Source organism: Brachyhypopomus gauderio, unplaced genomic scaffold (assembly GCF_052324685.1).
Source record: "Brachyhypopomus gauderio isolate BG-103 unplaced genomic scaffold, BGAUD_0.2 sc68, whole genome shotgun sequence".
NCBI classification, from domain to species: Eukaryota; Metazoa; Chordata; class Actinopteri; order Gymnotiformes; family Hypopomidae; genus Brachyhypopomus; species Brachyhypopomus gauderio.
The window spans coordinates 1,151,856-1,167,978 of NW_027506889.1; the positions used below are offsets into that span (position 1 = coordinate 1,151,856).

A 16,123-nucleotide genomic window follows, 5' to 3' on the forward strand; every position below is an offset into this window, starting at 1 on the left:
TAGATTTTACCGTCAACCTGGCCCAGGTTAGAATGGGCTTGATCGTTTGCACACGCATAAAGACGCTACAGATGATATTCAGGAGTTACAATGATTATAACTCCTGGTAAAATAAAGTTAAAATAAAAAATAACTTAGTTCATTGAGTACTCTAGTTTTGTCCTAACTAGATATTTAGATATAATACTGCTGTAATACTGCGAAGTCGTGGTCAGAGGTGAACTTCAGTATAGTCAATGTGTATTTTATTTAAAATAATTAACACCCTTGAGCCACTGTGTCTTTGGGCATAGATGCCGTTTGCTGTGATGGATAATTAAAGTCTAGCTCTTATTTATGCATAGAAACGTAAATCAATATAATCTGTAGCGTCTTAATGCGGATAAACGAGGGGAGTCGGAATTCACCACAACACACAAGCCAAAACTCTTGCACATGAAATGCTACAGGCACCGTTCAGAAACTGATCAGTTCAGTTAAATGTGTTCAGTTCAGTAGATATATGCGGCTTTTAGAAAATACGGTATATACAGGGCCGGAGTGGGCCCCTTTTTCAGCCCGGGAGTTTCATGGCCAAATCCAGCCCCCCCCCCCCCCCCCCCAATCAGCCCAAACTAGAGATTGACATGAGCCGGCCCATCGGGAATCCTCCCAAATCTCCCGATTAGCCACTTCAGCTCTGGGTATATATATATTATATATACATCTGTGAAGTGGAAGTTATGGCAGCTAACGTAAGCCTACCCATTTTATTAATGTAACAGCACTTTTATTTTTGGAAGCACTTATCATAGCATCATATATTTTTTTTATTTTTGTGATTTGTTAAGGAAAAACGTGTAATTTTGTTTCTGGTGGCATGTTCTCAGAAATAGGCAGCTAGCCTCAGCCTAATTCTTGTATGAAGCAATTTGTTGTTTTTACAGAAAGAGCAGTATTTTTGTATAATAAAACTTTTGAGTAGTGGCCAGTTCTGGCAGCTAGCCTAAGCCTACCAATTTTATTTACTTTACTACAGTTTTATTAGTTTAATGTAGTGTTCTGAGTGTCAGCCTCAAACAGACATGTCTTGGATTTACCTTTGTGTGTTTACATTATTGCAATATGTTGATAAAACCGTTACAATTATAATATCTTTATAAATGTACTCAGCTTTCATGCCAGGAGACCGAAGTAGCTCGTTTTGAATTGAGAATCGTTTTTGAATCGGAAAATAATCGTTTTTGAATCGAATCGTTGGGATCTGAAAGAATCGGGAAAAAATCGAATCGTGACCCCAAGAATTGATTCTGAATCGAATCGTGGGATTCCCAAAGATTCGCAGCCCTAGTTTTATCTTCTCCACATGGCTGACAGCCTACTCGAGGAACACAGAGATGAGGAGAAGATAAAACTAGCCACCACCTGCCTAACCAAATATGATGGAGTATCAACCCACTGCCTGACTAACCAGTGTGGATGAAGGATAAACCCACTACACTGGGCCCTCTCACCACCCTGAATTTTCCTCTGCTATAACTAACATTACCAACCATCAAGACGTTTAGAACTGAACAGGAATTACATAAAGAACTCATGTATAACATTACCAACCATCAAGACATTTGGGACTGAACAGGAATTACATAAAAACTCCTGTTATATATTTATAAGATGGACTTTATTTATCCCTCACATCTTTTCCTTTTTTCTCTCTTTTTGAATTGTCGTCATGGTGACCGGCGTCGGCCAGAGGAGGATGGGTTCCCCCTCTGAGTCTTGGATCCTCTCAAGGTTTCTTCCTTATGCTCTTAGGGCGTTTTTCCTCGTTAAAGTCACCCTTGGCTTGCGCACTGGGGGCTTGGACTCAGACACTTGTAAAGTTGCATTTTGATTGATTGATTGTGCTGGAGTGCTTGGAGCATGTGGAGGTGCTGGAAGGTGTGGAGCGTGTGGAGGTGCTGGAGCGTGTGGAGGTGGAGGATGTGAATTGTGTGAAAGTACTAGAGCATGTGGAGGTTGAGATTGTGAAGTCTGTGGAGGTTCTGGAGCATGTGGAGCATGTTAAAGTACTGGAGCGTTTGGAGCATGTGCAGGTGCTGGAGAGTGTGGAGGTACTCTTCATTCAAGAGGCTCTTTGGTTAAATGGCCCCGTTCCATTCAAATGACTTCTGAGGATCATTTCTACCAAGCTCATCTTGTCCTGCTGCTACACCAGGAGCTTCCAGAAGATCAAATGGCTTAGATCAGTGGAATTAAAATCTGGACGTCCAATTTAAACCCAGACCTGGATTATGTAATCTCTTGTAGTGGATTAAGTGCTTAATGTAACTGGTTGGCCACTTTGTCATAAAAAGTGTCATACCTGTCCCCTAAGTTATGGTTAGGACTGGGGCAAACCCTAAATGTTGTAGCTAAGGACAACCATGAAGGGGGCCGACATGTTACTACACAACTACAGGCCAGACATTCTCTCTGAGAACACAGGACGCAGAAAGTAGAGCATCTGAACACTGTTTATTTATAGTCTTTGGGCTAGGGTGCTTTTTTTGCTCTGTTGTCTAATGTCATAACGAAGACACACCATTTCACTGAAAAAAGATGTGTGTGAGAGAGAGAGAGAGAGACAGAGAGAGAGAGAGAGAGAGAGTGTGAGTGAGTGAGAGAGTTGAGGAGAGTGGAATGCTTTGACAATGTCCTGTACATGGTACCCTACGGAAATGCATGCAGACGTTTTTGAACTCCTGGCAGATGGTCATCTTCGAGGTACACATATTTGGTATTGCTTGGAAATGCAACAGATAGACATACAGAAGATCACAAATAAAAGTGTTATACAACACACACACACACACACACACACACACACACACGCTACATCTTATCCCTGCCTGCCCCAATGTTGGCCTGTCACCATGGCAACACAGAGCTCTACAGAGCTGTGTTTTCTAACAGAGAGATATGTGGGAGAGAACAGTAGTGCTCCTCCCTACAGCAGGCCTGTGTGTTGGAGCCTGTGTGTGTGTGTGTGTGTGTGTGTGTGTGTGTGTGTGTGTGTGTGTGTGTGATTATGTGTCTAGATGAAATGCTCTGAATGGAAGAAACCCAAAACAGCATGAAGAGGAGAGATAAAAGCAGAGGTGTGGGATGGAGGGAGGAACAGAGGTGGAGGGAGGAACAGAGGTGTGGGATGGAGGGAGGAACAGAGGTGGAGGCAGGAACAGAGGTGTGGGGTGGAGGGAGGAACAGAGGTGGAGGGAGGAACAGAGGTGTGGGGTGGAGGGAGGAACAGAGGTGGAGGGAGGAACAGAGGTGTGGGATGGAGGGAGGAACAGAGGTGGAGGGAGGAACAGAGGTGTGGGGTGGAGGGAGGAACAGAGGTGTGGGATGGAGGGAGGAACAGAGGTGTGGGGTGGAGGGAGGAACAGAGGTGGAGGGAGGAACAGAGGTGAGGGGTGGAGGATGGAACAGAGGTGTGGGATGGAGGGAGGAACAGAGGTGTGGGGTGGAGGGAGGAACAGAGGTGAGGGTGGAGGATGGAACAAAAGTGAGGGTGGAGGTGAGCAGTGGAGGGAGGAACAGAGGTGTGGGATGGAGGGAGGAACAGAGATGAGGGGTGGAGGATGGAACAAAAGTGAGGGTGGAGGTGAGCAGTGGAGGGAGGAACAGAGGTGTGGGATGGAGGGAGGAACAGAGGTGAGGGATGGAGGGAAGAACAGAGGTGGAGGGAGGAACAGAGGTGAGGGTGGAGGGTGGGGGGCAGGTGGTGTCTATGTGTGGTCCCCAGAGACGGTGTGAATATTACTATGCCACTGCAAATGTTGCCAGTCGCTTCCTCTGCCACCTGCATTAATGACACACAATCAATCTGACACAGTTCAGTGTTGGTGCAGCACACGCTGTAATGAAGCCCTGCATCACCACACGGTCATAAATCATGTCATACAGCTGGTGTGGGGCCACCATCACGCTGCAGCGATCTACACAGAGTCCACACACATGCCCTCACGTATACATGCACGCAGTTGCTCGAGAACACACACACACACACACACACACACACACACACACACACACACACACACACACACACACACACACACACACACACACACACACACACACACACACACACACACACACACCTTAATCTTCTTCTTTATCTGCTCATTAGTTTGAAACATTTTGAACTTTTGCTCAGGGCAGTTAACTGCAGCCCTGACCTTGTCTCGTCCAATCAAACGCAGCATCGTTCACATCGTTTCAGCACACCAGAACCTGTATGCAAACCCTCCAGCTAGCTCATAAACTGGCCCCAACTCCTCAGCAGATCAAGGGTCACAGAAGTCTTTGATCTAGTGCTGGTGTGAGTTACCTTTACAGTAGGTACGGTAGGCAGTGTGTGCCTTAAACCTGGTGAATGCGCACATTCACACACACACACACACACACACATGCGACTTGCAGTCATGGGAACAGACCAAAATAAAAATGACCTAAAGAAGACATAATGCAGCCATCTCCATCTCGTTCTTCATTTCTACAACACAGGGAAACTCCATACACCATGTCCTAAACACCACAGGAGCATGGCGTACAAGCACATATAAAACAGGCCTATTTCTCACATTGAGAACTTGTTTTCATAGAAAGAATTGTGTCTTCATATTGGTCCTTGAGGATTACTCCTTCATCTGACAAAACTGTTTTCTAATCAAACTAAAAGTTTAGACACACTTATCCCTGGCCCAAACCAACACTAACTCCACTCTACTGCAAACCCTGCTCCAGTGTAAACCCCAAACCCTCCTCCAGTGTAAACCCTAAACCCTGCTCCAGTGTAAACCCCAAACCCTGCCCCAATGTAAACCCCAAACCCTGCTCCAGTGTAAACCCCAAACCCTGCTCCAGTGTAAACCCCAAACCCTGCTCCAGTGTAAACCCCAAACCCTGCTCCAGTGTAAACCCCAAACCCTGCTCCAGTGTAAACCCCAAACCCTGCCCCAATGTAAACCCCAACGCCACCCTGTTTTGGAAACTGAAGGTAAATCTCAGAGCAGCTCTTCCATGCAGTCCCTTTCAAAATGATGTCAGAGTTTCTGTTCTAATTAAGCTTTCAGTCTAACCATGACCTTGAGTTCAACAGTAGACACTGTTGTGTTGACATTAGCAGTAACTACAGTAGCCACTGTACAGTCACACACTGAGACTAAGGTAGTTACATCACTGTGTAGAAATTCTTATGGAGATTATGCCCAGTTCACCCTTCCAATGGGCAAACATTTGATTTCATAAAACACCAGGAACCACAGCCAGCAACGTACAAACAGACAGAAACGTGACATGTTTTAGCTGCATTTCAGCCTCCTCATTAATATTACCGCGAACGTCCTCGGATATAAAATGCTTTACTGTTCTAATGTATGTTTTCTTTCTTGATGCATCATTTCATTGTGACTCTGTGAACTGCATTAACATTATTGCACCACCTTACATGAATCAAAGAATCTGAAAATGGACCAGTGGGAGAATATGCACTATAAACAAGACCACAGACTGTGTTTTACTGCTGCGTAAAGTCTTTATGGAGACCTAGCAGGGCGGACACTAAGGGTCCGGCTCGAAGAAGACTCCAGTGCTCTGATGTGTTTGCACAATGCACAGTGGTTCCAGGTGCCACAGCACACTTGGGTTTGGGGAAGAGCCGAGATAAACATTAGTTACACTTTAATGGTCTTTCCTCTGTTTGACCTTGACTTCCTGAGATCAAGTACACAGAGGACCCAACTGTTCCTAAACAATGAGATCAGATCAGATGTTGTTGGTGAGGAGGTATCGAGAGATCGCTTCCTTTGTACTGAAGATCACGATAAACAATGTTAAGCATACTTCATATCTATATCACACACACATGCTCACACATGCAAGCACGCACACATACATACATACACATGCACACACCCCAACTGTTGGGCCTTGCTTTTTTATTTAGAAGTCTCCATAATTAGATAAGATGCTTTTCAGCCTGGTTTACACTGGAGTGTAGATGTCAGACAGACAGCAGACATCAGACCAGGGACACAAATCCTGTGACCAGGACAGCAAATGCAGTTTAGCATCCAACACGAGGAGCTAAAACAAACTCTTCTTCTTCACAGTGAACTCCCCAGTGTAACAACATCAGTGCTAAACCTCACAGGCTTCATGTGTGTAAATTAAACACTCATCGTTGTCCATGAATCCTTCACAAACACATCAACATCAGTATCACAGATCAGGGCATTACCAAAGCCTGTGTTAATACTGCTAACATTTCATGAAGTTTATATCCATGATAACTACTCTGGAAACGAACCTTACAGCGATCAACAGTCTGCAATAAGCAAAGCTTTAAGGCTTATATAAAGCTTTCAGTAAATGGCACTTGAGTGTATTAAACTATAAACACAGGGGAGGAATCAAGCTCTAAATATTTATGATGGGCTTTTGAAGTGTAGCCCTCTTCTAAGTGTTTACGTATGCAGTGTTTTGTCCGAACCCTAACTGCTGCTTTATGGAACTCCATACAGTTTTGTGTGTTTTCTGAGGGATGGTTGGTCTTACACTCACTATTCCTCGGGCAGGGCTACATCCTCCATCACTGGCTGTGTGGGGGTGAAAAGGAGGGTCACATGGGCCTGGGGAAGTGTCCACCCGCAGGCCCAGGGTAGGGTGTGGGCATCTTGGTCAGCAGCAGGTTCGCTTTCAGCCCAAAATCCACCAACGGTAGTGTGACGGAAAAACGTGTCAGAGGCGATGTCAAGGCAAACGGACGATAACACAGGAAGGAAAACAAGCGGCCCACCAGGCGGCCTGGAGCAGGGAGAGCTTTGGGCAGAGGCCGCCTGTTATTGAGATTTCAGCCTTGTCATGCCATACAGGAAGTTGGCGGGGGGGATGTAATCCATGCAGCTGATGTTTCCACTGGCAGACAGCAGACTTCTCCGGCCTCTCTGGTACTGATGCGTATTCCATGCATCCCCACAGCACTAATGCCGCACAAACCACACAGCCAACAGACGACCACTCCGCTCAGCCCATAGCTGGAGCCCAGCAGTCCGGACGGCTTCAAGGAAAGGCCTTCTGATGTTGGGGTGCGCAACTCTGGTCCCCAGCCTCTCCCCCCCTCCCCCCGGGCCCCAGCCTCTCCCCCCCTCACCCCCCCTCCCCCCGGGCCCCAGCCTCACCCCCCCTCCCCCCCACCCCCCCCGGGCCCCAGCTTCACCCACTCTGCCCTCCTCAGGTTTTTTTGTCTTTTTCCCTTGTTATTTCTATCAAACAAGTTCACAATAGATTTCTGCATGAAATACTGTAAAGAAAAATGTGTGGGTTTAACAGTAGCAAAAGTGGGAACAGTTATCACTAATACTCTCTCTCTCTCTCTCACACACACACACACACAGACATACACACAGACTCACACAAACACACACACACAGTGAGCAGTCATCTAAGCAGCGGATGTTCTGGAAACAGCAGAAGGCAGTGCCACCTCTCTTCCCATTTTTACCAATGACTTTCTGTCATCATCAGACACAGACATGGATACACACACACACATACAGACAGACCGAGACAGAAACACAGATACAGACACACACAGAGACAGACAGACGGACACAAGCACTCTTACCAGCCAGACATTAGAAAAGGAAGCCTGTGTAAAGACAGCCAGAGTACCCTATAACCCCAGTTCAAGTTCTGCACATAATCTCCTAGCCAACAGCCACAGGAGCGAGAGAGAGAATATCGGGGCTAGGGGAGGGGGCGCGGGGTGCAACGCTAACACGGAGACGCTTGTTGGACCTATCAAAGGCCCCACACACAAGACGAGAATGTGTGGAGGAGGAACAAAGAGACACACATAATAAGACTATTTATCTCTCATGTGACTTTGTGCATATATTACAGAGCTCTGGACATGAGGAAAGAGAAAGAGAGAGAGAGAGAAGGACAGAGAAAAAGAGGAAAACATGCCAGCGTAATCAAGGGCACCGAGTGTAACAGAGTGTGTCAGTGCTCTGCTCAAACAAGTGTTCTCATTTTGAACGGTCTACGCTAAAGTGACAAACAGCAGCAGTGTAAGATGATGGGAGGCAGCAGAGAGAACCCTCAGTCCTCTAACTGGTGTCTGGCTTTTGTTACAGAAACATTCAAGTCTGCTGCTACCACAAAGTAATAGCTTCTTTAAATGAAACACACTTAAATGGTTCACATGATTCAGTACACTTTAAAGCTTTTGTGTTTAGAGTGTTTGGCAGATACATCCACAGTACTGTCATTTATGAGTTCCGAGTACATGTGCTCTCTGGGAATCAGAACCGTGATGATCCTTGTACCTGCTGTACGAGGTGAGCTACACCACACCACGAGGCCAGCACAACTCTAACCAAAACAAACCACACAGGGTCTGTCTGGACAGACAAAAACCTACAGTAATCAGGTACAGTGTGCCAGCCTCAAAACTGCCCATTCATACACTCACGTTAGTGTCAATCTGCTGTTATCTTGTAAGAATGTATAGCATTACAAACCTACAGATCATAGAAATATATAGAATGTGGATCTTCCACTACACTCCTGTCCTGTGTGTATGTGTGTGTGTGTGTGTGTGTACTCTTAAGTAACTCTGCTCTAAAGGGGTGAACGATGTCAACAGTCCATCCATTCAGGTTTTCCCTGTGGTGTGTACCTGGCTCAGCTCTGCTCATTTGATATAAGTACAATGCTGTACGCACAACACACACACACACACACACACACACACACACACACACACACACACACACACACACACACACACTTGCATTACATCTGCAGTATACGGCAGACACAACTATCCAAAACAGCTGCCATATTCATCAGTAGAACAGCCTGTGTGCTCCCATGGGAACTGGACCCATGGTCTTACTGTTGTTAGCACGTTGTTCTACCGGCTGTATCAGAAGCACAGGGCAGACATCTACACACATACACACATACACACACACACACACACACACACACACACACACACACACACACACACACACACACACACACACACACATACGGTTACTGTGTTTTCGATATGATTGGCTGCTGTTAAACGTAGCCCCCACCCCAAACCCAAGTGCAGCAGCAGACACATTCTTCTCCTCTCGTCTCTACTCATTAATGAGAAGGCAAAAGAATGCACAGTAGCCAATTATAAACTGCTGTGAAGCCGCCACAGACGACTTGTGACACTAAAGCTGCTTTGAACTACACACGGCCCATAGATTTACAGTCTCCAAATTTAGGACAGTAGCTAATTACAGGGACCCTCTCCAGACAAACGCTTCATTCAGACTAACTCACGGTCACCTTAAAATCAAGCCACTGTTTGCAACCCATCAAATGAACAAACCACCAAGCCAGGATGCTATGAGAAATACAGCCCAAGAAGATTGGCACCTAACAACCCCACGGTGGAGACCGAGGTCCTGCCTGTTGGGTGAACAAGCCTATCCCTTCATCTGTGTCGCAGGGAGCCGATAAGCGAGGTAATCTGATTACACACGCCTTAGATACTTATCCACCTACCACATGTCAGCAGGGAACAAGCAGGTTCACTACTCACTCAAGAACAAGTGGACATGGAGCAGCTTCACTGTGCCACATTACAATTACACTTCACGTCTTTTATATCAATGATGTTCGTTTTGTACTTTGTATAAATTTCTAAGTTCCTTTGCAGAGTTTTCTATCCAACTCTCTGTCTATACATCTCTGTGTGTGTGTGTGTGTGTGTGTGTGTTTTCTATCCAACTCTCTGTCTATACATCTCTGTGTGTGTGTGTGTGTGTGTGTGTTTTCTATCTAACTCTCTGTCTATACATCTGTGTGTGTGTGTGTGTGTGTGTGTGTGTGTGTGTTTTCCCCAATTTCCCTCTGATGGGAAGTATAGCCTATTGTGGAAGTGCACTGCAAATTCAACAGGAAAGTAGTTAAAGTTTAAAACTCAGCCTTCTCCTACACAACAGAGTCTGTGACACAAAAGCATAAAGAAGTCAACACAACTACAAACATCAGTGACAGTAAAATACTTTGGGTGGAAAGAACCGTAAAAGTTGCAAACATTACATCTGAAGCAAACCTTTTTGACTCACCCATCTTGAGATGTTTTGACCGCAGATTGCAGCTGAGCTCTGCTAGTCCCCTGCTGAACTATTCAAAAGTCTGATCTAGTCTGATCTGGGTCGTAGAGTCATACGACGGGATCAGGTGACGTCACTCTGATCCGTAAGAAGGCGGGGGAGAAGAAAAGAAACCTGTTACTGGGAACGTTAAGATACTCAAACTGGGTCTCGACTGCGTTTCTTCTCCCACTGCCGGTTCTATACGAACGTGTTTTTGTTTTTTTTGCAGTATCTACTTGACTATATGTATATAACCGACACAGATGCAGGTAGTCTAGCGCAATGTATACTTGAAATCGAATTAAACTCGGAGATGTCTAAATCAACGTTGTTAGTGTTTCTCCTGTACACACAGTGTCCACCCAATAAAACGAATACCCTAACATGTTGTAGGCGTACGTAGGCAGTGTTATTCTGGTGCGACAATTTCAGTCTAGTTCGACGTTGTTTAAGTAAAAAACAAGTTAAATGAAAACTGTAACGAAGAAAAAAAACAATATAACAAATAGCCTGTGATATCTGTGATATAACAACATATGGGTGCATTGCGTTTACATTTAAAACAATAAATCTTTTAAAGCCACGGTTAGGACCCTCAAATCACTAAGAATGTCAATAGGCAAAACGACAAACTCCAGTTTGTTATATAGTTCGACTTAAACCTATGTCGCCAACGTTTAGTCTTCACGTGCCGAATCTGAACACACCCTTTTACCCGTTGGGGTTACGTGTAGCTAGTTTATAGAATCATAGCTCCATCTGGTGGTCAATTTTTAGAAGAAATATTTTAACAATTAACGAAAAAGTAAAAAAAATGACTATTGTGGACGACAAATCTTAATTCTTAATTCTAATTCAAATGTTTACAATCTAAACGTCCGCCGGTGTCCTTAGCGAATGCCTAACGTTAGTTTGCTTCGATTCGACATGGTGTCTAGACAAATGGATTCTCGATGAGAGTTCTGTTGATGAATTTGAGCCTGTGAGGGAACGTATGAATAATGCATTGTTCACTACGTATTAGCAGACACAACCGACGTAAGACTTCTGTACAATAATTTAGGATCGGGGTACTGCGTAAACTTAATTTCGAAACCAAAGAAACAAACGACGGGTTATCCCCCAAATTCTCCAGAAACCATTGGACGAGCATTGATTTTTGGACGCATTTCTGGACTACAAATCCAAGCATGCAAGGTTTCTAAGCACCGCCCCAGACTTAAAGATTACGGGGATCTCAGCCAGTAGCTTGCACGAAATAGGGTAATAAACGCGTTATGTGCTTGATTGATTACGAGCAAAGCCAATGGATGTTCAAAAGACGCACAGCGTTGCGACAACGTGTTATTGAATCGACCAATCGGTGCAGTGAACCGAAGGAGCGTTGACAAACTACATGCGCGAAGTGTTTCTAGCCAGCGATACACCTCATTTCAGCACCACGTCGCTGTCCACTGACACCTACGGAGGTAAGAGGCGCTCGACGCTTTAGCTACTCAATCTCTCCGCGCGACACGTCCACAAATGCATGACGTGTTTTATCTTCAAACTATGCATAACTGATGTGTGTAACAGCGCGAATGCAATCGCGATTCCGGAGCGAATCTGTAAAGGACTGTAGCGTAGTAACCACAGCCTCAAAAACTCGAATGAACTGTGATCGTGTTGCAACATAGTCTAAGTATACGCGGCTGTGCATAGCGTTTATGTGTCAAACGTTTCAAATACCATTTTATGCAGGGACACAACGGTAGAAGCCAAAGGGACGAATGAGAAATGATCTTTATTCATTAGCCAAACGAATTTAACGAAAGAGAAACAGTCTGCATTTCTTTTAGACGTTTACTATTGCAGCGCCCTATGTTGAGTCAATAAAAGCGACAAGTGTCGTTTCGGCAGCAACGTTTACAGTTATTGAACGGGCCGAACAAACTTTTTGTAGTGCCAGGGAGACGTTCAATACTGCAGCAACCGAGGTAGTGTGTGTACTGGTTCCAATATGGCATTGTGTCTATTCTAACATAACATGATGGGCGCCTTGCCAAACTGGATAAGTCAAGGTAGACACACAGTCGCCGTGACGAGAGGCTCGATTTGATCCGACACTAGGCCGACAAAATGTCAGCAACTCAAAAGAGTCATTAAGCCTCCTAAGCGCACCGGGCCGTGCTGATGCCCGCCAGGCAGGACCGAGATATGACAAAGCCGCTTTTCCGCGCATATGGGTGAACGGAATTAAGAACCACGCGCCCGTTCTCCAAAGACGTTTGCGCACACGCGGTACCGTCGTTTTCTTTAACCCATGCTGAGAAAGTAGACTGTTAAAGCAGCGAGGACACCTTCGCTTGATGCACCCATCTGCAATCAAGCGATGAGACATCATTCAAGCGTCCAACTAATTATGGAGCGCTAGTGTGTCTAAACGCGGCGTGTTTATTTTTACCTAGCTCAGCAGAGGCCAGGCGAACGGTCCTAATTAATGTTCCGCGCTCGTGGAGCGATTCGTCGTGTCTAAGGGATGATTACGCCTCTTCTAACCAGCCGCTCCGTCAGGTGTTTCGGTCGGAGCGTGCAGCAGCGTGTGTGTGTGTGTGTGTGTGTGTGTGTGTGTGTGTGTGTGTGTTCCCTACTAGCCGTTATGTACGAAGCATTATGCGTGTTAGTAGATCCCAGCCTGATCGGATTCACCTCAGGTAATCCCTACACATATTGGTCTTACTGGCCATTTGGGACAGTGTAGAGAAACTACACACATCTCCAAACACCACATCTACTACAGACACACCTCTAACAACACACATCTATCACATACCTCTTCTACCACACACACGTCCTAGCATACATCAACACACACATCTGCATTGCACACATTTCACACCACAATTTCACACCACACACACACACATCTACCACACAAACATATCTAACACATATCCATCGTGCACTCCCAGATATGTAGGTAGGCATTCTGTAGGTGTTTTGTTGCTGTTCTGTAGGTTTCCTATAAGTGTATACGGGGTCTATACGGAGTCTGTAAAATACATGCTGTCATATAGTGTCAGCCTGCCTTCAGCTCATCATCAGTGGTCAGTTTCTGATCATAGGACTGTTGACTGGGTGTTATTATGGTGGACTATACAGTGGGAGTAACATGAGTAAAATGCTGCATTATATACAGCACAGAAGCCACTAGTCTGTCATTACCACGTTAGTGTCACCGCTATGTTCAGAAGGCTCCACCAGCCTCTATAATCCTGTCCTGGCTCCCACAGGACTCCTTCAGATACTGGTCAGTGGTGTTGAAAGGGTGGCCGACAAACAGTGTATGCTTGGACATAAATAAAGTGCTCTGCGTGAATGTAGGTAAGGCAGATATGGGTATGGGAGATGTTTCTAAACTTGGCTTATACATTCTTTGCGGGTTCCATGCAGGTCCGTCGCGGTTGCTTTCAGGTTCCTGGTGGGTTCTTTGCAGGCTTGGTGGCAGATGTTTGCTGGAACCATGATGACTTACACTTCTCTTGTGCACAAGGAAAAAGTATAAAATATCCTAATAGGGACACAATTTCACAATTTGAGACATTTGCATGAAGAGTTCAAATTTCTCACAACCAACACAGAGTTCTGGGAGCTGCGAAATATGTCTGATTTTTTTTTGCATTTGGTTTGACTGAGTTCAGCCATCTGTGCAAATTGCTCTTACTAAAGAATGAAGAAATGCATTAGTAGAGCTTCATCAGCTCTGGCTGTGGTTTTCTGACTGGGTGCTAGTTTCTGTGAGCTTGTTAGCAGGATGGAGAGTATCTGCTTCTGTCTATATCTCTGAGTGTCCTTATCAGTCACATCCTATTGTGAATCACACTCATGGTTGTGCTTTTTGAGTGCTGATTGCCTATTGCAGGCTCAGGGTCTCCCTCTGGAGCACACACTCCTGCTCAACACAGCACACCTGAATCAGTGGATGAGCTAATTGCTGAAGCCGTTACGGAGTGACTAGAGGTTTGCTAGAGCAGGGAGATCCTACCAAGATCTAGGATGTCATGGCCGCCGGAGGGCCGGCCCACTCAGATCTCTGACAGGTATTCATCACATTACAGGCTGCCAATGATGGGGCGGGTCAACCACAGATCAGACTGGCAGTGATGGGGAAAAGTAAACTGTAGTTTTCCAAACTGACACAGTGATGGGAGACGTGATGTCACACAGCTGTCCGTGAGTCACTAGCAGTAGTTGTGTTGTATACGTGGATTGGTCTGTGTTAGGGCAGGGGTAGGTTTGTGTGTCACAACTTGTAGGTGATGATGTAGGCATTAGCAGGCATTGCGTTACACATACACACACACACACACACACACACACACACACACACACACACACACACACACAAAGCGAGTTCATACCACTTCAGCTAAAACATGAAGTTGTAGTCTTCATTGCCTAGGAACAGCTCCTCTCTACCTCTCCCTTCTCTCAATACCCCCTCTCCACATTTCTCCCCCTCTCTCTCTCTACCTCTCTCCCTCTCTCTCTCTCCACATTTCTCTTTCTCTATGTCTCTCCCTCTCACTCTCTCTACCTCTCTCCCTCTCTCTCTCTCCACATTTCTCTTTCTCTGTGTCTCTCCCTCTCTCTCTCTCTACCTCTCTTCCTCTCTCTCTCTCCACATTTCTCTCTCTCTATGTCTCTCCCTCTCACTCTCTCTACCTCTGTCCCTCTCTCTCTCTCCACATTTCTCTTTCTCTATGTCTCTCCCTCTCTCTCTCTACCTCTCTCCCCCTCTCTCTCTCCACATTTCTCTTTCTCTATGTCTCTCCCTCTCACTCTCTCTACCTCTGTCCCTCTCTCTCTCTCTCTCCACATTTCTCTTTCTCTATGTCTCTCCCTCTCTCTCTCTCTACCTCTGTCCCTCTCTCTCTCTCCACATTTCTCTTTCTCTATGTCTCTCCCTCTCACTCTCTCTACCTCTCTCCCTCTCTCTCTCCACATTTCTCTTTCTCTATGTCTCTCCCTCTCTCTCTCTACCTCTCTCCCTCTCTCTCTCTCCACATTTCTCTTTCTCTATGTCTCTCCCTCTCTCTCTCTCTACCTCTCTCCCTCTCTCTCTCCACATTTCTCTTTCTCTATGTCTCTCCCTCTCTCTCTCTCTACCTCTGTCCCTCTCTCTCTCACACACACACTGTCACTCTCTAACTATCTGCATCTCTCCTTCTTTTCCTATGGTTCTCTCACTCTCTATTGCTCTTTCTATGCTCTCTCTATGCTGCTCCTTCTCTCTCTCTTTTGCATTCTCTCCTTACTTGTGTCTCACTCTCTCTCTTTCTCATTCTCTCCTTTCTCGTGTCTCCATCTCTCTCTTTCTTTCTTTCTATCCCTCCTACATCCTTCACAAACTGAGCAGAGTGGGGGTGGGATTGTTTTCTATAACTTTGCCTGATGATTGCTCTCTCTCTCTCTCTCTGTCTCTCTCTCTGTCTTTCTCTCTCTCTCTCTCTCTCTCTCTCTCTCTCTCTCTCTCTCTCTCTCTCTCTCTCTCTCACACACACACACACACACACACACTCACACACACACACACACCTCTTCACGCTCTACCAGACACCTGCATTATGCCTGTAGTTCTCCACCATGGAATAGGAGTATTTAGCATGATGCTTTTGTGATGCTGATCATGGCCAGGTTTGTGTACGACAGACCCTCTCTCCACTCTCCCCTCTGCCCTCTCCCCTGTCCCCTCTCCCCTCTTCTCACCACTCTCCTCCCCTCTCCCCTCTGCCCTCTCCCCTCTCCCCTCTTCTCACCACTCTCTTCTCCTCCCCTCTCCCCTCTCCCCTCTCCTCTCTTCTCCTCCCCTCTCCCCCCTCCCCTCTCGTCTCTTCCCTCTCCCCTCTCCCCTCTTCTCACCACTCTCCTCCCCTCTCCCCTCATTTCTCTTCCCTCTCCTCTCT

General features: G+C 45.9%; 2 protein-coding genes across 5 annotated transcripts in view; one reads left to right on the forward strand and one right to left on the reverse strand.

Moving 5' to 3' along the window:
• Window positions 1-10,509, reverse strand: part of gpm6ab (glycoprotein M6Ab) — a 51,859-nt gene extending 41,350 nt beyond the window's left edge. The window contains exon 1 of the mRNA XM_076989502.1: window positions 10,149-10,509. Within this exon, the coding sequence (XP_076845617.1) occupies window positions 10,149-10,152 (4 nt within the window). The 5' untranslated portion in view covers window positions 10,153-10,509. The remainder of the gene's footprint in view (window positions 1-10,148) is intronic.
• wdr17 (WD repeat domain 17) overlaps window positions 9,464-16,123 on the forward strand; it is a 29,936-nt gene continuing 23,276 nt past the window's right edge. For 3 of the 4 annotated variants that reach the window (XM_076989493.1, XM_076989495.1, XM_076989496.1), the window contains exon 1: window positions 11,523-11,647. The gene's annotated coding sequence lies outside the window, so the exon portion shown is untranslated. Of the gene's footprint in view, window positions 9,543-11,522; window positions 11,648-16,123 lie in introns of those variants that run through there. The other variant, XM_076989494.1, reaches the window with a different exon arrangement.